General features: G+C 41.4%; 1 protein-coding gene across 2 annotated transcripts in view; it reads left to right on the forward strand.

The window, feature by feature from the left end:
- SULF1 (sulfatase 1) overlaps window positions 1-22,530 on the forward strand; it is a 68,856-nt gene that overhangs the window by 36,609 nt on the left and 9,717 nt on the right. For both annotated transcript variants that reach the window (XM_089518897.1, XM_089518898.1), the window contains exons 10-16: window positions 3,181-3,397; window positions 12,101-12,395; window positions 14,792-14,888; window positions 16,209-16,303; window positions 16,860-16,928; window positions 19,766-19,938; window positions 21,192-21,334. In XM_089518897.1, coding sequence (XP_089375023.1) covers window positions 3,181-3,397; window positions 12,101-12,395; window positions 14,792-14,888; window positions 16,209-16,303; window positions 16,860-16,928; window positions 19,766-19,938; window positions 21,192-21,334 — 1,089 coding nt within the window. The remainder of the gene's footprint in view (window positions 1-3,180; window positions 3,398-12,100; window positions 12,396-14,791; window positions 14,889-16,208; window positions 16,304-16,859; window positions 16,929-19,765; window positions 19,939-21,191; window positions 21,335-22,530) is intronic.

A 22,530-nucleotide genomic window follows, 5' to 3' on the forward strand; every position in this document is an offset into this window, starting at 1 on the left:
TCTCTGAACAGGATGGTCTTCAACTCCATTTTGAAGCTGGTTAAAGAAGTTATGGCTCTTGCTCGTGGGGGAAGAAGGTTCCAGGAGTGAGGGGCAGCGAGTGAAAAGGGGCGAATCCAAGATGGGGCAGAGGAAATCCTGGGCTGGGACAGCAGACCTTGACTACCAAAACGGAGGGGCCCTAGTGGGAAGGTGAGGAGAAATAAGGTCTGATAAGTAAGGAGGGGCTAGCCCATGGAGGGCTTTAAACGTCAACAGAAGGAGCTTGTACTGAATGCGGAAAGGGAGTGGGAGCCAGTGAAGTGATGCCAACACAGGAGAGATGTGGTCAGAGCGGTGGGCGGATGTGATAATGCGTGCAGCTGAATGCTGGACAGAGATTAAAGGACGGAGGTGAGAAAGAGGAAGCCCAGTCAGGAGGATGTTACAGTAATCAAGTCGTCAGATCACTAGGGCATGGACCAGGATCTTGGCAGTAGAGGCGGAGAGATATGGTTGGATTTTGCAAACATTGTATAAGAAGAATCTACAAGCCTTGGCTGTGGTCTGGATCTGAGGGATACACGACAGAGAAGAATCAAAGATAAAACCAAGACTGCGGGCTTGCTGGACTGGTTGAATAGAAATGTTGTCCACAGAGACAGAAAAGGAGTGTTGAAGGGTGGACTTAGGAGGAAAGACAAGAAGCTCAGTCTTGGACATGTTGCGCTTCAAACGCCGATGGCGCATCGACTGCGAGACAGCTGTGAGACAAGACGAAACTTGCTGTTCAAGTCTTGGAGAAGGTCAGGGACGGAAAGATACAGCTGGGTGTCATCGGCATAGAGATGGTAGGAAAAACCAAAAGAGCTAATGAGTTTACCTAAGGACAGTGTGTAGAGAGAAAACAGAAGGGGACCCAGAACAGAGCCCTGGGGAACTCCAACAGATCAGGGAACAGAGGATGAAGTCTGACCACCTGTGACCACTGCAAAAGATCTGTCTGACAAATAAAATCTAAACCAGTCGAGAACAGAGTCTGAGAACCCAAGGTCAGAAAGTATATCAACTAGAAGGCAGTGATCAATGGTGTCAAAGGCTGCAGACAGATCAAGAAGGATGAGAACAGAGTAAAGGCCATTAGCCTTGGCCTGTAAAAGGGCATTCGAGATCTTAGTGAGAGCTGTCTCTGTAGAATGCTGTGGGCGGAAACCAGACTGAAAGGGATCGAGGATGGAGTTGGCTTCAAGAAACTCAAGACAGCGAGAATAAATAACCCGTTCCAAGACTTTAGAAAGAAAGGGAAGAAGATAAATCGGACAATAGCTAGATGGAGAGGAGGGGTCAAGAGAAGTTTTTTTCAGAATTGGGGAAATGAGAGCATGTTTGAAGTCCGATGGGAAGGAGCCTGTAGCGAGAGAGAGATTAAAGATATGGAGAAGAGAGGGCAGAAAAGAAGGAGCTATAGAAATTAGAAGATGAGTAGGAATTGGATCAAGAAGACAGGTTGCAGGTTTGCAGGAGTTCAGAAGTGTAGCGAGTTCATCCAAAGAGGCAGGAGGAAGCACAGAAATTTTTTTAGGCAAGGGCGAAAGAAGATTATGAGCAGAAGAAGAATCGGGAGGGACTATCTCAGAGTGAATAGTGGTGATCTTTGAGATGAAGTAATTAGCGAAGTCATTGGGAGAGAATGATGAAGAGACAGGAGGAGAGGGAGGTTTAAGCAAAGTGTTGAAGGTGGAGAACAAACGCTGCGGGTGCCTCTCATTGGCAGAGATCAATGATTTGTAATAATTCTGTTTTGCCATAGAGAGGGCGTGTGAGAAAGAAGAAAGAATAAATTTGTAATGAATAAAATCAGCCCACTGTTTGGACTTTCTCCAAAGACGTTCGGCCGCTCTAGAGCAGGACTGGAGAAACTTGATGATGGGGGTAAGCCAGGGCTGAGGCCTAGTCTTAGAGGAAGAAGTGCATACAGAGACAGGGGCAAAGCGGTCAAGAGTCGAGGAAAGAGTGGAGTTAAATAAAGACATTGCTGAGTCAGCAGAATCCCCAAGATTTAGGGAAGAGAGAGATGAATCCAGGGCCTGACCAAGATGGTTAGAGTCAACAGATTGAAGGTTATGAAAATGGCGTTGAACAGTATGACAAGGAGGTGGAGTATAAGTGAGAGCAAAGGAGATTAAGTGATGATCAGATAGTGGAAAGTCAAGTGCCAGGTAGTCAGAAATGGCGCAGTTAGCAGCAAGAACTAGGTCAAGACAGTGACCAAGAGAATGAGTTGAAGAGTTGGAATGTGGTTGGAGGCCAAAAGAAGCTAGGAGAGAGTTAAAGCGAGATGTTGTAGGGTTATTGGAATCATCAACGTGGATATTAGACACCTAGGATCAAAGTGGGGACTAAATCTGAAAGAAAGAATGTCAGCCATGATTCAAAGTCTGAGAGGAACTGGGTAGCAGAACCAGGAGGGCGATAGATAACTGCAACCCGGAGCTGTAAAGGAGAAAAGAGTCTAATAGGATGAAACTCAAAGGAAGAGAAGAGCTTAATATTGCTGCCATGTATACCTTTAGGTCATAGTACTGACAAGAGACTATCTCCTTGGAATCAAGCCCTATTGATTTCTGTGGAGTTGTTAAAATGTCTAAGGCTGGTGTCCTAAGCATACATATTTTACACGCTTACATGACAAATGTGGTCTGAGGTGTCCCTTCTTGTGTAGCCTTTTTTCCCTTGAATTTAAGTTTAAGGAATGTGACATCAGATAAACAAGAGATTGTATTTGAAACTAGGAGAGAATCTTAAGAAAAACTTTTTGAAAATTTGGTAAATCTACAGATCAATCTTCTTTAGCTGATAATGAACATCATTCATATGTAATTTACCAAAGTCAAAAGGTAATGTTTGAGTAGAATGCAGAAAGAAGCTAATGACCACAGAGACAGCTTTGTTTGCTGGGTCCTCATCAAAATAGTTTGGCATAGATTTGTCCATCCCAACCTGTTTTGGAAATATGCCCTCACTACAGTTCTTAAATTTTTCCAGCCATTATGGACACTGGTCAATCAAGCACTGGCCATGTTGCTAAGGGCTGATGGCAGTCGTAATACAAAACCTCTGGAGGGTACTAAGTTATGGGATGCTGAGCTAGATTAATTAGGAGGTTATATTAACAGCCTGTTTATTTTATTTTCCTTTCAGAAATGGCAATGTATTGAAGATACATCTGGCAAACTTCGCATTCACAAATGTAAAGGATCTGGTGACATTCTTGCTATCAGAAAGAGAACACGAAGCATACATTCCCAGGGATATAACAGCAAAGAAAATGAATGTGACTGCAGAGAAGCTGATTACCGAAACAGTCGGTCCCAAAGAAAAAATCAAAGAGCCTTTATGCGAAACCCCAGCATGCCAAGTAGGTTGATGGTAGTTGTGGAAGTTGTCAGGAAGGTCAGGGACCTTGATCTGTTGGAGGATTAGACTCCAAATTTTCATAGTTTCATTGTGGGGAGAATCCTATAAATTCCTTGTAATGCAGAAAAAATATGACACTTTATACACATTACTATAAGATTTAGTAAATGATTCATGCTGTACTTAAAGTCATAAACATTTTCCAGTACAACGCACCCGCATCATACGCGGGCACGCTTTACACAGCTTGAGCATACACGCTCAAGCCGTGGGGTGCGCGCGGGGCAGAAGGGGCGGCACGTCCCATTCAATTGAATGGATGCACGCCGCCGCGCACGAGCCCCATTGTTTACAATGGGGCTTGAGCATAGGCAGAAATCGCCTTACGCAGAGGGATCTGGAATGGATCCCGCGTAAGGTGAGGGCCCACTGTACTATTAAAATTATAATAAATTGGACTGCAATATTACAATACTGTAGAAAATAATAAAACAGTGGAAAATGAGGCAATAGGAGACTGGTGAAGTATTGGTAAGCACAACATCAATGGAAATGGCAATGCAGTCATGGCCATTGGCTGTGTGATCATAGTGATGGGGGATGGGGGAATCATAGTGATGGGGAACAGTCCGGCCAGAGAGAGGAGAAGGAGAGGAGCTGCTGGGCAGCCATATTGAGACCGTGTGCTTTTTGCTGAAGGGGCGGAGCTTCTGTGAGTCACATCTGTGAGTCACAAGGGGGCGGAGCTAGCAGACTAGCTTTATATAACACCTTCCAGAGCCGCGCGCCTAATGGCACGCAAATTTTAATTTTCTTTAACTCAACAACTCTACTCAAGTGGCATTGGGTTAGAATCAGATATTGAAACAGAACCTTGCCTTTAAGTATAAGATAGCAGCCAGGACATTCCTTTAAAGTTGTATTCCCAGTAGACTGAACTCGCTTCCACAGACTGGTGAAAAAGGCCAAGTCATCAGGGGCCTTAACATTGGTTTTTACCAGAGAATTTTTTAAAGAGGAACCCCACAGTCCTGTTATAGTCATTACTAAAGACTTTGCAGTATGGATGGCGAGGGATCTGCTGCAGTCACCTGCAACTCTTGTGGAATGTTTCTCTTCTTGCCTAAAGAAGTTGAGAACTTCACATGCACCAAGTGCAAGTTGGTAGCACTCTTGGAAGAGAAAGTGCAGCAGCTGGAGTCCAGAGTAGCTACACTTCAGCATATTAGGGAACAAGAGGATTTCTTGGACAGAATAGAAGTAACAATCTTGGATGAGTACCACGCAGAGGAAGATGCTAGGGTGGAAGAGGTCACTTGCCATACACAGGAGGCAGACAGCTGGAGGAATGTCACAAAGAGAAGTAAGCCAAGAAGGGATTGTTCGGGGAGCTTGCAGCTAGAGAATCGATTTGAAGCTCTTTCCCTTATCAAGGAGGATGAAGAAGAGCAGCATGGACAGACTTCAGGGACAGAGCAGGGGAGCCTGAGAGTCCCACCCGAGGGAACAGTCGCTGCTAAGCCTTGGAGGAGGCGTGTGGTCATAGTGGGGGACTCCTTGCTGAGGGGTACAGAAGCAGTGATTTGTAGGCCTGACAAGATGTCTCGAGAGGTGTGTTGTCTTCCTGGTGCAAAGATCCGTGATGTGACAGAGAGGCTGACAAGACTGATCAAGCCTACTGACAAATACCCCTTCCTTTTGGTCCACGTGGGAACTAATGATACTGCAAGACACAGTCTTCAGGACATCAAAAGGGATTACGAGGCGCTTGGTAGGAAGCTGAAAGGAATGGATGTACAGGTTGTCATCTTGTCTCTTCTGCCAGTTGAAGGGCACGGTCCAGGAAGGGAGAGGAAAATAGCGATGTGAACAACTGGCTCCGCAGATGGTGCCGCTGAGAAGGATTTGGATTCTTTGATCATGGCCTGCGGTTCCATGAGGAGGGACTTCTTGCAACAGACGGGTTGCATCTCACACAAGTTGGAAGAAATGTTTTTGCCAACAGTCTCAAGAACTTGATCAGGAGGGCTTTAAACTGAGTTCCGAGGGGAAGGGAGACAATATTAAGGAAGGTGAAAGGGATGGCGAAAATAGTCAAACTGACATAGAGGAAACAAGGAAAAAAGTGCAAGGACCCAACAGTGGGAGGCAAAAAAACTTGCACAGGCAGTGAGTAAAAGGGACCCATGGTCTACGATGTCTCTACACTAATGCACAGAGCATGGGAAATAAGCAAGATGAACTCAAACTCCTAGTACAACAAAGCAAATATGATATAATGGGCATCACTGAAACCTGGTGGGATGAGTCTCATGATTGGAATGTGGAAATAGAGAGGTATAACCTTTTTAAGAGAAATAGGCCAAACAAGAAAGGAGGAGGAATAGCACTATATGTCAGAGATATCTACACCAGTGAAGAGATCCAGGACATCAATACTGACAGCCAGGTGGAGAGCATCTGGATAAAAATTAAAGGGGAGGGAAACAACAAGGATGTTACGGTGGGAGTCTACTACAGACCCCCAAGTCAGTCTGAGGAATTGGATGATATCTTTCTAGAACAGAGGACCACACAGTCAGAAAGGAGAGATGTAGTAGTGATGGGCGACTTCAACTATCCTGATATTTGCTGGAAGTCAAACTCAGCAAAATCCTCAAGGCCTAGCAAATTCCTCACTTGCCTGGAAGACAATTTCATGGTCCAAAAGGTGGAAGAGGCAACAAGGGGGTCAGCTATTTTAGATCTGATCCTAACCAACAAGGATGACTTGGTTAATGGGGTGCAAGTGGTGGGATCATTAGGTGGAAGTGACCATGTTCTCCTGGAGTTTGTAATACAGTGGAAAGGAGAAGCCAGGCATAGTCAGACACGCATCCTAGACTTTAGGAGAGAGGATTTCAGTAAACTTAGAGAAGTATTGAGGGTGATTCCATGGTCAGAAATACTAAAAGATAAAGGAGTTCAGGACGGATGGGACTTTCTCAAAAGGGAGATACTGAAGGCACAATTTCAAACAGTTCCAGTGAAAAAGAAAAATGGGAGGTGTCTCAAGAAACCAGGATGGATGACTAAGGAACTTTCAACCGAGCTAAGTTTGAAACAGAACATGTATAAGAAATGGAAAAAGGGGGAAATCACGAAAAAGGAATTCAAAGAAATAGCAGGCATGTGTAGGGGTAAAGTCAGAAAAGCTAAAGCGCAGAATGAACTCAGACTTGCTAGAGAGGTTAAAGACAACAAAAAGGGCTTTTTTGGATATGTCCGTAGCAAAAGGAAGAAGGAGGAAATGGTAGGGCCACTGCGTGGAGAAGATGGCAAAATGCTAACAGAAGACAGAGAAAAGGCAGAATTACTCAACACCTTCTTTGTCTCAGTCTTCTCAGAAAAGGAAAAGGGTTCTCAACCTGAGGATAATGGAGCAGAGGACAGAATAGGGGAATTTCGGCACAGAATAAGTAAAGAGATAGTAGAGGAACACCTTATTAATCTAAATGAATTTAAGTCTCCGGGACCAGATGAACTCCATCCAAGGGTATTAAAAGAACTGGCAAATGTAATATCGGAACCATTGGCAATAATCTTTGAAAACTTGTGGAAAACAGGAGAGATCCCAGCAGACTGGAGGAGGGCAAACGTTGTCCCCATCTTCAAAAAGGGGAAAAAAGAGGATCCCAACAATTATCGTCCAGTTAGTCTGACATCAATACCAGGAAAGATTCTGGAGCAGATAATTAAACAGAGAGTCTGTGAACATCTAGAAGGCAATGCCATAATCACAAAAAGTCAACATGGGTTTCAGAGAAACAAGTCATGCCAGACAAATCTAATCTCTTTCTTTGATAAAATTACCAGCTTGGTAGATGAAGGGAATGCTGTGGATATAGTATATCTTGATTTCACTAAGGCCTTTGACAAGGTTTCCCATGACATTCTTGCAAACAAGCTTGTAAAATGTGGACTAGACAAAGTAACTGTTAAATGGATCTGTAATTGGTTGACCGGCCGAACCCAAAGGGTGCTCAACAATGGCTCCTTTTCATCCTGGAGAGAAGTGACCAGTGGGGTCCCACAGGGCTCTGTCCTGGGCCCAGTGCTATTCAACATCTTTATCAATGACCTGGATGACAGAATTGGGAGCATACTTATCAAATTTGCAGATGACACCAAATTAGTAGGAATAGCTAATACCCCAGAGGAAAGGCTCAAGATTCAAAATGACCTGAATAGACTAGAAAGATGGGCCAAAGCTAACAAAATGAAATTCAACACGGAGAAATGTAAGGTATTGCACTTAGGGCAGAAAAATAAAATGCACAGATATAGGATGGGTGACACCTGGCTGAATGAAACTACGTGTGAAAGGAATCTAGGAGTCCAAGTAGACCACAAGTTGAACATGAGTGAACAGTGTGATGCGGCAGCTAAGAAGGCCAATGCAATTTTAAGCTGCATCAATAGAAGTATAGTGTCTAGATCAAGAGAAGTAATAGTGCCACTGTATTCTGCTTTGGTCAGGCCCCACCTAGAATATTGTGTCCAGTTCTGGGCGCCACAATTCAGAAAGGACATTGAGAAACTGGAGCATGTCCAAAGGAGGACGACAAAAATGGTGAAGGGTCTGGAAACCATGCCCTATGAGGAACGACTTAGGGAGCTGGGGAAGTTTAGCCTGGAGAAAAGAAGGTTAAGAGGTGATATGATAGCCCTGTTTAAATATTTGAAAGGATGTCATATTGAAGAGGGAGCAAGCTTGTTTTCTGCTGCTCCAGAGAACAGGACCTGGAACAATGGATGCAAGCTACAGGAAAAGAGATTCCACCTGAACATTAGGAGGAACTTCCTGACAGTAAGGGCTGTTCGACAGTGGAATGCACTCCCTCGGAGGGTGATAGAGTCTCCTTCCTTGGAGGTCTTTAAACAGAGGCTGGATGGCCATCTGTCAGGGATGCTTTGATTTGGATTTCCTGCATGGCGGGGGGTTGGACTGGATGGCCCTAGTGGTCTCTTCCAACTCTACGATTCTATGATTCTATGATTCCGAGGCTTGCAGTTGAAAAGGTAACCCTTCCACCTTTAATCTACATGGCTGGATGAATCTCACAAATATTTTCTAATATAAAACCTGTATTAGACTGCCGCTGGCTTCAGTCCACAGAAGTTTTTAGCAATAAGCTTCTCCCCTCCCTAAATTCCACCTTCCAAAAGTTAGCATGAAGGAAACCCATGCTGTTTCCAGACACTGATCCTGGATATCCTCCTCTTCTGCCTTCACTATGTATATGTGGATGGCTGGGTGTGGAAAGTACCAAAAGAAGATGTAGCTCCTATCATGGATGAGGTCTGATGAGGGTAAGAATTAGCAGCTCTAATAAGAGAGCATACAGTTGTATGAAAGTATTGGCAGAGAGTGTGAGTTGGAAGCTCAGTTACCGACACAGCTCTTTTTCTGAGCCTTACTTCTATGATTTTGTTAGAAGACAGCTGCTTTTCTTGTGTGCTACATTTCCAAACACTGGTTGGGCTAACTGTTTGAGAGGCAGCCTGGGCCCTCACAGCAAATTTTGAAATGTGATAAACAGGCACCAGACTTATGAGTGGAGACCTCTGTAGGAATAAAAACAACAGGTCACTGCCTAAATGAGCCTGCTTTAACCATGAAGACATTGTTTCAGTCTAGAGCCAGGTATGTGTGTAGGTATAAATGTGAGGAAAGCAAAGGTTAACCCACATCAACCCTTCTCCCCCAACACCGCCTGTAACTACAGATGTCAATGGAAAGCTTACAGAACTGATAGAAATCATTTTTGTTTTGGAATGAAATCATGGCTATGCAGCAGCTTGCTCTCAGTGCTTTTATTTTAATAAACATCATTTTGCTCAGCTAGATTAACATAAGATTTGAGACGTTTGTTTCTAGTATTGTTTAAAGGACTATTACAAAAGTTGCTGTTAGTTGCTGTGTGTTTTATTCCTACTAAAAAAGGATTTTTGAACTGATTGTTTAGATTCTGCAACTGCATCTGTAATGCAAATTATCTGCTTTCTTTTTTAAAAAAAAAACTTGTAATGGAGTAGAGAGACATATTTATTCTAAATATCTCTTGCATTAATAATTTTCTTATGGTTATAAAACCAACAAAATAAGTGATTTTCATCAAAAGGCTTTTACAATATTTTCCCAGTTTACTGAATTTCCCCTGCCACAAGCCTAAATACTGTTTAAATTATTCTCAGTCATACACAGTCAAATAATTTGGTTCTGCTGCTCTTTTAACTCATCCACATCTCTGTGAAAATAAGGAGCTCCTTCTGTGTGTATATGCCTTCAAATCATGTTGTTGACTTATGACAACCCTATGAATTTCATAGGATTTTCTTAGGCAAGAAATACTTGTCTTTGCTTCAGACAATGTCTCGATACTGCCCTCAAGTGGATTCTAATATGAACCACTTATCATATTCAGTAAAAGTGAAGATACTGGGAAAATAGCGAGTAAATAGAAACTGGAAAAATTACTTTTTTGAAATACAGTCCTCAGAGATCCTTAGTCAGCATGGCATGGCCAGTATTCATGTTGGCAAGGAGATTCTTGGAGTTATCATGCAAAAAGATCATTTTTACTAGCTGTGCAGTTTACCAACTGGCAATTTAGAATAGTATGCATGTACATCTTTCATTCCCTATCAAGTGGAGAGGAGAATTTGGAAAAATCCCAAGAGCCAGCAGAGGAGTGGCAATATAACATGACATGGTTGAACATTATGGTGTTCACCTTAGTGTCGTTGCATCTTAAAAATAATGTTGTTGTCATGCAAGAATATGTTCATAAACATAAAGGAATGTGTTTATAAAGATACATAGAGTGACATCTTATTATCAGTCCCACAGTTAAAATTATCTCCTTTCTCATAATTGTTCTAATTGAACTAATTGTTCTAAGTCTGAGAGCCAAGCTGCATGTGACACCTAATGCACAGCAGGTACTCTGTCTCACTTTTGTTTTTTATTAAATTGTTAGAACCAATTATGACTTTTTCTTCTAAAAAGATGAAACACAGAGATTTTAATTCTGATCACACCATGGCAGTTAAATGCGAACACTGTGCTCTCAGTAAGAATCCTCTCTTGCATGTCCGTAATTAATAAAAATAAAAGAGAAATGTAGTCACTCCCTATGTATTAAACATAACATGTAGTTGGGCCCTGATAAATGGAACACAATGAGTTCATAAAATAGATTGTACAATGTCAGACTGACTGGGGGAATTTGAAGTGAGTTCTTTATTTTTAAGCTCTTAAACTATAAAATGTCAGTTTGCATAGGTCCTTTTTCCCTGCTGTCCTGGATCTTTACTATCAGAGGTTCCTCCTTTTGTATATTAAAAACAGCATCCCCACTACCACCATCCACAGAATTAAATGGTACAGTGTCTTCTATCACTCCTGGCTTTTGCTACTTCTTCGGCTGCATGAATAGAATAGGCGTGAATGTAGTTCTTTCTATTTGGGCTAGGATTTATGTATTTAAGACAATTTTTCAAGTCATCTGTAGGGAGGCTTTTGCTCTGAAAGACAAATGTATTTCAGTTGCATACGGCTTGGGTCCAGGCTATTTGAAGGACAAAACTGGCAAAACCATTTGAGTATTCCTTGCCTAAGAAAACTGTATGACATCTATGTGGTTACCATAAGCTGAAAGGCAACTTAAATGCATACACACACCTCCATTTATGTGCCCATTAGAGATCTAAGGTCATATGGAGAGGCCCATCTCTCTGTCCCACCATCTTCTTAGGCTCATTTGTTGAAAACAATGGAGAGGGCTTTTAATTGCCTGCTAGACTTCAGAACTCTCTCCCTAGGGAGGCAAGAATGGCCCCCTTCTTGCTGTCCTTCCATCAGCAAGTTAAAACATTTTATGTCATCGGGCTTTTTAGAAAGTGACTGAAGTGGGCTTGTAATGCTGCATGGTGCAGTTGTTAAGGTTAAAGATTTTTTTTAGCCATTATTTGTTTTTAAAATAATGTTTATACTTATACTTTTACTGAAGCTTTTGTACAGTTTTAATATGTATTGTTTTTAACATTCTTAGCTGCTTGGAGTCTCATTATTGAAGATGAGTGTATATTTTCCTTCAAGTTGTCTGTTGACTTATTGTGACCCCATGAATTCCATAAGGTTTTCTTAAGCAAGGAATACTCAAAGGTGATTTTGCTAGTTCCTTCCTCTTTAACAGCGGTCCCCAAAGTGTGCCCTTTAAGATAGTTTGGACTTCAGTTCCCAGAAGCCTCAGCCTTGTTGGCCAGTAGTCTGGGATTCTGGGAGCTGAAGTCCAAAATCCCTTAAAGAGCACAGTTTTGGAACAACTGATCTGGAATATATCTTATAGCACCTGGTATTCATTGGTGGTCTCCCATCCAAGTAGTAACTAGGGCTCTGCTTAGTTTCCAAGGTCAGATCAGATCTGGTGCCTTTAGGTTAATTAAGTAGACTAATAATAGGTAGTAAAGTCAAGTGACAACGGTGATATGTTTTTTTATGTTGATGAAGTGTCAATGTCTCTTCATATTGATTGCTCAAATGAAGGTATTGATTTATTGCTACCTGCATCAGCCCTACATACAATTTCCTTGTCTTTTGAAATAGTGCATTGTATGGTACCTATGTAATAATGCATTTGTGTTTCCGTTAACAATATAGAATACAAACCACGGTTTGTCCATACACGGCAGACACGTTCCTTGTCTGTGGAATTTGAAGGGGAAATATATGACATAAACCTGGAGGAGGACTTGCATATCTCCCAGCCAAAGAGTATTGTGAAGCGTCATGGGAGTTACAGTGAGGAGGAGGAGGAGGAGGAGGAGGTGGAAGAGGAACAAGAAGAACAGCAGCCACAACACTCAGAAGATGATGGTGATGGTGGTGGTGAAGCCATGCTAGCTGATGGAACCAACACAGTTGGCCAGCCAAACTCTGTCAAAGTGACTCATAAGTAGGAATGCTTTTTTGCTACTTGTGTTCTTCATAGATTGTCTTGTGTATGCTTTATTTACAAGTTAGTATAAGCAGAGATAGTCTGCCACTGCCACCCCCAAGTAGCCTCCAGTGTAAACTCACATAGAGCTGTGGAAGAAAATGAGGGATTAAGAGAGGAGTAGGGGACAAATGTTGAACAAAATAAGTTGCAAGGGCTTACACTTTTCTTTTGGGGCTACATCAAGAGGTTAAGTTAAAAGTAGTAGGTGGGGAGACTCTCCATTATCTTTTTCAGACACTGGGCCACCTCAGCCCACCCATCCTCTTCTTCTTCCTCTTCCTCCTCCTCTTCTTCTTTTTCTTTCTCTTCCTCCAAACAAGGAGAGTTGCCACTTCTGGAAGCCTCCTTGTACCTTGCTTTTTTCTCTAAAGCAAGGGACAAGAACATTGTATAGGCATAAAGGGCTTTTTTTGGGGGGGGGGGACGAAGTTTGGTCACGTGCAGTTTTGAGAAAAAGAAGCAGATGATTTTTTTTGTCAGGATTGAGTCCCTTGCTGGGTAGTTGCCCACTCCTCCTCATCCTGTGATGTGTTCTGAAATGTGGTTTAAAAGAAGACAAGTGATTGATTTAGTAAGAAGTAACTCAATAGAGACTTTTTAAAAAAAACATGGAAACCTTTTATAGACTACATAAAACAGCAAAGATTGTTGTATTGTATCAGTATTGCAGGAAATAAAGTTGTTGTTTTTAGGAAGGAAACAGATAACAGTAAGGAGAGGAGGAGAGACTGGGATAATCAGGTCACATTTAGAGAAGAGTAGGAAGTCATTTTAAAAGGGGGTGCAAAGGGGAATTTATTATTGTGTGTTTGTTTGTATGTCTGATTTTTAATATATATTTTTACAAAATAAGGCAAGAATACTGTTCAGATATTACATGTACCCCTGTGCACAAAGACCTAGCTCTGTTCTTGACCATTTGACATGGAGCTGAAGTTCTTAAAAGGGTTTCTATGTGCACATTTGCTTTGAATATGATCAAGCACACTGATAAAATAGGGTTCGTGATCACACACAGACTTTTGCTCACATTCAATCACTTCAAACGCCCCTTAGTATTTTCCTTTTTGGTGCATCATGCCATAATCCACTGGCCTAAATGCATTTTTATTTTCTATTCGGGTATAGGTAGACAGTGAGGGGGTCATGCATTGTAGGAGTTCTAGGATAGTATTTTACACATGAGGAGAATTAATGGGTTGTTTAAGGAACAAGGACATATTCTGGCAACTGACGATGGTAGAATTGGAGGAATGGATTACATTAGCGCAGATATTTGGGGATGTATGAATGGGATAGGTAAAGGGAGAAAAACTATGGGGAATTTTACCAGTGAGGATAAATAATGTATGTAGAAGTGGTTGCAAAACCAGTTTAGGAATTTTAGCAAGGGCCTTGTGTCGTCAGAGACATGAGACCGTTGAATGATCTAAAATAGGTGGGCAACTGCAGAGGGAGTGCGGGCATTTCCCGCATGCTTATTATTATTATTATTAACCTTTATTTATGAAGCGCTGTAAATTTACACAGTGCTGTACATACAATCTTTTTAATTAGACGGTTCCCTGCCCTCGGGCTTACAATCTAAAAAGATATGAGACAAATGGAGAAGGGAGTGGTGGAGGGAAAGGGGATGAGGTCCAGCAGTTACTCTCTACCTCCGAGGCCTGGACCAAGGCAGATTGGCTGGAGGGAGGGCCTGGCTTCATAATGGATGGTTAATTTTCTTCCAGGAAAAATAAATTTGCCCAACAAATTAGACCAGCATATTTGGGCACATCAGAAGTGACACTATGTAACTTCCAGCTGGGCTGATTTTAGGCCAAAATTGGGGAGGGGGGGAGTTGAAGCAGGTAAGCTGATGCATTCAGAGTTTATTTGGGGGACATTTGATTGTTTTTCTGGTGAAAAATTGCCCCCAAATCAATCATTTCCATAATTAAAACATGTGGGGGGCATCGGGAGCTTGGAAGGGTTCAGTGTCCCAAGGTGGCATGTGGACCATGGAGTGCACTTTGCCCACCTTTGATTTAACCAGCATGTTCCAGCAGAAATGATATTTCTCCCCTTAGAATGACTGAGTTCTTACTTTGCTCAGCTTGCCTAAATTCATTTGGCAGTTTCAGCCATACATTTTTGTATCAGTCCTTTGGTCCTGCTTCCCCTCTACCTAGGATTGTAAGGTACTTTTTTCAGCTGCTTATGAAGGGATACTAGAATTATAGTAGTGCATGTTATTTTTTTTTAAGCTAGTTTTTTGTTAATGCAATTCATTGGGATTTAGGATGTAGTTGCCAAAGATATCTCAAACCTACCACTCCTATTTTATTCTATCATATCCTCCTTTATAGGTGTTTTATTCTTCCAAATGATTCTATTCACTGTGAGAGGGAACTGTACCAGTCCGCCAGAGCCTGGAAAGACCACAAAGCTTACATTGACCAAGAGGTAAAAACTGTATCATTAAGCATCTGTACTAGTACTTTGCCACCCAATATTCTAGGGGAGGAAATGTATCAAGCAGATGACCGCTTGCAGCAGGACATGGATATTTAGTTTGAAACTACTTCTTACCCATAAAGACACTGGCTGCAGTCAGAGGTAATGTCAGGGGTGTCACTAGAGGATATGGAAGGTGCAGGCTGCACTTCGTGACACCCTAATTGAGATGACACCACTGTTCCGCAAAGCTGTGGGGTAAGATTTGGCTCAGTGGATGGAGAAAGGAGATGCTTGCAGTCGCAGTGAGCATCTCCTTCTCCACCCACTGAGCCTTAGTGGCTATGGACTCCTCCCCTTCCACCATCTTCCTTTTCCATCTTGCCAACAGCCTTTTCAGAATCAGAAGAGACTTCCTTGGGGGAAGTAGGCAGAGGAAGGGGAGGCAGCAAAGAAGAGGAGGTGGTGGAAACATAGGGTTGTCCCATCACCACTGCCCATGGGGGGAGCACAGTCCCCGAAAGAGATGGAAAGTTTCATTTCATGTTTACTACTGAAAATAATTGGCAGGGAGGTAGTGTTAAAAAATGATGTGCACTGGGTGTCAAATGTGCCAAGTATGCCACTGCATAATGCTTAATCATAATTGAAGTTTACATAAATAAACTTGTGAGCCCTCCTTCCCTCCTCCTCCATTGCTGCTGCAACCATTCTCCAATAACTACTATCATTTCACTTTCAACAAACTGTAGTGTGTCGTAATGTGCTAACCTAGACAATCCATAATTAGTCTTAATGTGAAAAAAAAGTCAATTTCAGACTGGTTACTAATCCTGGCTTGTTTTCCAAACCCATTTTAAGATGAACCACAATCCTTGGTGTACACTTAACCACAAATATACCAATTAGCAAGAGCCTAGGAAACAGTAATGCAAGTGATGTTCATGTCAGTGGGGTTGAAAATTTGCTTTGGGTTGTAGTCTGAACTTGGATAGCACTATCCAAGAAGCCGAACCTACAGTGGATACTTCCTTAAAAGTCAAAACAGCAGATTCAATTCCCCAATGACATGTAACACCAAACCATGTTGTTTGACCTTAAAGATTTTTTTTCTTACTATCAGTTCACCATTTTTGAAGTGAATATAAGTAGATATTTTATTGTAGTGGCAGCGTACAATATGGATTATAAAGTATAGGATGCTTTAAAAGGGTTATAGTGAAATATTAATATCATTAATGTTCAGGTAGCAAAATATTAAATATTTTCATAGTAATTATTTTATCCCTGACAAGATCATCAACTATGGAATATATTCTTGCTGTATAGATTGAGGCTCTCCAAGATAAAATTAAAAAATTAAGGGAAGTGAGAGGACATCTGAAAAGACGAAAACCTGATGAATGTGATTGTAGCAAAATGAGGTATGTAAAATTATTTTTCCCTTTTGTATAATTCCAGTCAGAAAACAACATATATATGGGGACAATTTACATAAGTTTGTTGTTACAAATATCTCAGTTCAAGGACAGAAACCATACATTTTTGCCAAACTGTGGGTATATGTTAATCTGGTTCTGACTTCTTTTTATAGTGCAGGTAGCCAAATGTTGGGGGTTACAGTGCTGTACTGCCCCCCCAAAAAATTATATCACTGCCCTGCTTAAAAAAAAAGCATCCTTCCCTTTAAATTCTCACATATGCCTTCGAATGTCTGCTGCAGGTAATTTGGTAATGTTTTGGGGAGCTTTGCATTTTTACAACAGGGAGCTGCCCTTTTTTTTTTTTTTTTTTAGAAGAATTGACCCAGAATTTGACTTCTGTTACAAATCTGATTTAATGTATTTGAGCATTTATCATGCCAGGTGTTTTACAGGTTTCATTCAAAGGCAGTTTTGCAGTTTATATAAAGATATTTGTAGAATTATGTGACAGCCAAGTTTTTTTCAGAACTTTTTTATCATAACATTTCTCTTGCAGCTATTACAGCAAAGAAAAAGGGGTGAAAGGTCAAGAAAAGCTGAAAACAAGTCACCTTCATCCATTCAAGTAAGCCTTCCTCTCTTTCTTTCCCCTCTAATCCATCATGTCATCTTGAGATGTAGTATAAACAGAAGACGTTATCTATTGGCACATTAGCTGATGGAAGACTATCAGCAGAAGCTACAGTCCATATAGGTAATCTCTCAAACAGATGGACTGAAAAATATGGTGGGATTTTTGACTTCTGCATTATATTTCTTCCATCAATCTTTTGTTTTTGTTTTTTAATTCATTATTATTTTTTAATTCATCTTGTTTGTTACCTGCCCTATTGTAATATTGGCTGGCATCCTGTCAGTGACTTATGCTGGTAGACGTCCATGTTAAACCTGCATAAATCATTTTTTGTCATTGTGCAATGATAACATCTTTTAGCTGCTATTTCACTCAACCCCCCAAAAGAAACAGTTTACTGGCTGGTGGAGAGCAATGGTGCAGCAGTGAAGTATCCAGGTATCTTTTATAACTGGGCAACACAGCACAGACATCATCCTCCACAGAAACCCCCAGGAGGACGCAGTGAATTCCTCATTACTGTGCAGCTTTAAGAACATCAGTTTATTTAATTTATATTTTGACTGTCTGACAGATGGGACACAGAGTGTCTCACAGCGCTTCATAAATAAAGGTTAATAATAATAATAATAAACAAAGTATGTGGTTTAAAAATTAGTAATAAGAAACTTAAAATACAATTTAAAAGCCTACTATATTAAAACATCAAATACTTTAAAACAGTATAAAGTTATTTACAATAAAAATTAAATTTTATATTGTAAAAACACAGCTGGATACTTCTCTGCCAACCACATGCACTCCACTAGCTAGTAAATTAATGTTAGAAGTGGAGGATGCAGCAGCAAAAAGGTGCGTTGGGGTGAATTTCCACTTGTACAGAACTTTATGATGGATCTCCCAATCTGGAACCTTAGCATAAATACCCTACCATTCTCTGTGCAAAATATCAAGTGGCATAAGACAGCAATAAAGCACAATTTATCAGATTTGGATTTTAGATAATCTTTTTTTTAAAAAAATTCATCTTAAAATTCTTGAGGGACAATCCTGTTCAACTCTTAGAATACAGGAGCAAAACACAGTGCAGAAATAATCCAGTTTGAGGCTGCTTTAACTGCCCTGGCTCAATGCTAGGGAAATCTGGGCACTGTAGTTTTGTAAGACATTTAGCCTTCTCTGTCAGAGATATCTGGTGCCACAATATACTACAGTTCCCAGGATTTCCTAGCACTGAGCCAGTGCTAGGAAATCAAACTGGATTATCAAACTGGATTATTTCTGCAGTGTGTTTTGGACCATAGCTAAACCTTGAGTGGATTAACACAAATAAATCGCAGTGAGGAAAGTAGTATTATAGTGCAGCTCCACAGATACATGACTATTTGCATGTCGTTGGAGAGCAGTGCAACACATCCAGCTGTCTTCCTGTAGCTGGAGGGACTGCAAGGATGTCACCTGCAGGAATCTCCCAAGAACTCCAGAGAACACTGCAGATGCCACATCACAGCACATCCAGGATGGGTTGGTGGGAGGGGGTAGCATTGGAAGATATAGCTATGGCAGCAAAGCTAGGTGATATACATACTTCTGATGAGAAGCTGCCCAGAAGTGTATTTATCCCCATTTAGGCTAGTGTGTCTGTCAAGGAAGTTTGAACTTTACTCTCTGTCATACGAATCAATGCTTATCCACAAAGGATAATATAGTTCCTTTTGGAAGCATTGGACTACACTTCCCATAATCACTAGCCAGTATAGCGAGGGCTAATGAAAGCCTTAGTTTAATTTTTTTTAAAAAGACTTAATAATAATAATATGAAGAAGAAGAAGAAGTTTATTTGTATTTTCCTGCTTCTCCCAACGGATCGAAGCAGGATTACAACCGCAAATCTCCATACAGGCAATCATGTCTAAAATACATATCATAAAAACATCACAAAGTATAAAAATTTAAATTACAGTAATCGCAGGGCAACAGGCGGTTATGCTATTATGACCGGAAGTGGGGTTTCCTAAAGTTCTTTATAGAAGGTCAGGTGGTATGCCCACTGGAAGAGATCTGTCTTTAGTGCCTTCTTAAAGGCATCTAGGGTCGTGATGAGACAGATCTCCTCCGGCAAATTGTTCCATAACCTGGGGGCCATAGCTGTATATGCTCTTTTGGAAGTAACTGTTAGTCTGACCATTGGGTAGTCTAACAGCTTCTTCCCTGTTGTTCTGAGGGTGCGGGGCAGATTGTGTAGGGAGAGGCGTTCCCTCAGGTAACTTGGGACCAAGCCATGTAGAGCTTTAAAGGTAACAACCAACACTTTGTATTGCACCCGGAAGCTAATTGGCAGCCATTGTAAGGATTTTAGGACAGGTGTTATATGATCTGACCTGGATGTTCCAGTGATCAATCTGGCTGCTGCATTTTGAATTAATTGAAGCTTCTGAACCTGGTACAAAGGTAGCCCCATGTAGAGCGCATTACAGAAGTCTAAGCAAAAGATTACCAGTGCGTGTACCACTGTTTCAAGGTCCTTTCGGTCCAGGTAGGAACGCAACTGGCATATCAGCTTAAGCTGGTACCAAGCACTCCTGGCTATCGCATCCACTTGAGATGATAACTGTAGAGATGGGTCCAGGAGTACTCCCAAGCTGCGAACTTTGTTCTTAGGGGTAAGTGTGACCCCCATCCAGGACTGGGTGACAAATCTCCGTCCCTGGACTTGGGGTGCCTATCACGAATACCTCCGTTTTAAGCACTCGGTTGGGAAAGCTGGACTGGAATGATAACAATTTTAGTTATGTCCCTGCTTATTAAATATTATTGAATTTGACTAGGGAAGCTGCCCAAGAGGTTGATGGCAAACTTCAGTTATTCAAAGAAAACCGGCGGAGAAAGAAAGAAAGGAAAGGAAAGAAGCGCCAGAAGAAAGGAGATGAATGCAGCCTTCCTGGACTCACTTGTTTTACTCATGATAACAATCACTGGCAGACAGCACCATTCTGGAACTGTGAGAACTGTTTCTAGCAGATGCATGTTCATGGGAATCAGGGTTTGTGTCAACTGGTAGAGGCCCAAAGGACATTGGTCTTGGACCAGAACTCAAAAGAAAAAATGGGTTTGAATTCTGTATTTTTCAGCCAAATATTTCAGGCAGGATTAAAAGATAACCACACACCTCTTCCCCAACCTCAATATCAAAACTTGGGAACATTTTGTGGGAATAACTTCCTTGTATTTCTGAGGAAAGGAGATTTCCACAAGCCTGATTGCCTTAGATTAAGGATGTGATTCTTCACAAAGTTTTTTTTTCCCTTAAAGGAAGGAATTTAGCAATTTATTTCCCACTGAAAATTACAGTTTTTCAAGGCAATTCAGGATTTATTCTGCAGAAAAATTGCACAGAAAACACAAAAATAATACTTCTACACAGAAATTTTCTCTGTGCAGAGAGAGTACTGTTCAACCACATGCAAATTTGGTGCAGAATAAATCCCTAACTGCAGTACATTCTGAACAAGAAGCAGCATTTGATGCTTAGGAAATAATAATGTCCCTAGAAATATTCTCTTCTATGAAGAAAATTATGTTTTATGTACAAAAATGCAGTTTTCTGCACAAAATGACCGTATGTGAATTTTGTGCAGATTAAGTCCCAAACTGTTAAGATTCTCATTAGTCCAGAATTCTTGTGCTCAGGTTTCTCAACACTCAGTAGTGCAAGGACTTCCTCTATTAAAACAAGATGGTGCCTAGAATCTCAGCCTCCCACGCAATGAACAGTACTCTCAAACCTACCAGTGACCTCATCTGTTTACTGCTGCAGGCAAATAATCAAATTGAGTCTTGTAAATCATCTAATTCAATCTCCTGACAGTGCAGGAAGTCAAATGTGAAAACTAGTGCTTTTTAAAATACCCTTTTTGCATTAAAAAGTCCAGGCAGGAAAATTCAGGGAAATGTTTCCAAAGAGGAATATTTCTTAACCCTGGTTAAATCATACGCAAAAGGCACTTTCCACCTTTGCTTAAAGACCACCAGTGTGAGAAAATCATTTGGTTCCTTTCCAGCTGTCTCACTCACCTCTGGGCTTCTGTTAACATGAGGGCTAAAGGGATACAGTACAGTGTGAACACTTATATGTGCTGGATGCAAGTGAAACTGCACATATGACAGTTGACCTGGCAGTTCTATGTACAAATTGCCCTTTTCAGTAAATGCATACTTCACAGAGGTTGTTGTTTTTCTTCCCCTTTCCCACAGTGGGATCATTTTGTGCTTGTACAAGCTCGAACAACAACACTTACTGGTGTTTGAGAACAGTAAATGAAACACACAACTTCCTCTTCTGTGAATTTGCTACGGGATTCCTGGAGTATTTTGATATGAACACTGACCCCTACCAGGTAAGTTTTTGTGTGCGTGTGTGCACATGTGTGTTTTAAACTATTTATAAATCAAGCACTGTCTACAAGATCATTGAATTCATTATCTTATTGCATTTATGTCCTACTTTCATTCCATGCAGCACTTAAGACAACATACATGGAATTCACAGGTAATTCTACATTTGGGAATTGAACCACAGTCAAACCCAGGCCCTTGCTTCAGCAAGCAGGAAGCTAGGCCTATCCTTTGGCAGGGAGCAGTGATGGCCTTTAGAGGAAATTCTGGCAGGATCTTGGCATTCCTTCTGGACAGTTGTTTCCCTCTGCCACACAACTTGTCCTGGGACCCCTTATCTAGCCTAGTGCCATCAGTGTATTGGAGAGTATTCTCCCATCACCAGTGCTGCAAATTAAACATACAATATAGCTAGCTTCTATACATAAATAAAGAGGGAATTCCATCTTACCTGTCACTTCTGACAGCCAAATGTCTTGAGCTGGCCTGATGGCTGCTTCTTGTGCCTTCTGATAAAAGCCCAGGGAACTGGTCTAAAGGCTGCATCTTAGCAGATATTTTTGTACTGAGAAATATGCCCACATATAAAATGTGCATGGCCTCAATGCATATGTGTAAAAGTGTGTGTGTGTGTGTGTGTGTGTGTGTAAACCACCTCCCTTTCTTTCCAAATGGCAAACTCGCAGCTGGAAAACATTGGGTTCAGGTACTAGTGGATTTGGTTTGGCGTGAGGTTTTAAGTGAACTAGTATAATGTGCACTTCCTGGCTCAATGTACAGATTGGAATGCAGCTATTCTTTAGACCAGGTGGGCAACCTCAGCAGAGGCAACAACAGCTTTCACCCCCTTAAGCAGCCTACACTTCCTGATGATTGGCCAATAATCAGTCTGAGAAGTTACTGGATAATTTGGTGGACTTTGAAGTAGAGATATATTGAGTAATCCCACTGTTGCAGGGGGTCTTTGGGGAGCATATAAGCCTGCCTGAGTTTTATGATTTTTGGAGAGGGCTTTCATCTGGTCCCATCACCTTCATAGACTCACTTGATGACATAGGAGTCAGCCTACTCAATAGTTGCTCCTAAGCTATGGACTTCCCTTCCAAAGATGATTCAGCTCAGGTGGCTTTTCACCAGCAGGCAAGTACCTTTTTATTTAAACTGGCTGGGATAGAAGGATGTTCAGTGGGTGTGCTGT

The sequence above is a fragment of the Sceloporus occidentalis genome, unplaced genomic scaffold, assembly GCF_023333645.1.
Source record: "Sceloporus occidentalis isolate IW3139 unplaced genomic scaffold, rSceOcc1.0.p SCAF_3, whole genome shotgun sequence".
Classification (NCBI taxonomy): Eukaryota; Metazoa; Chordata; class Lepidosauria; order Squamata; family Phrynosomatidae; genus Sceloporus; species Sceloporus occidentalis.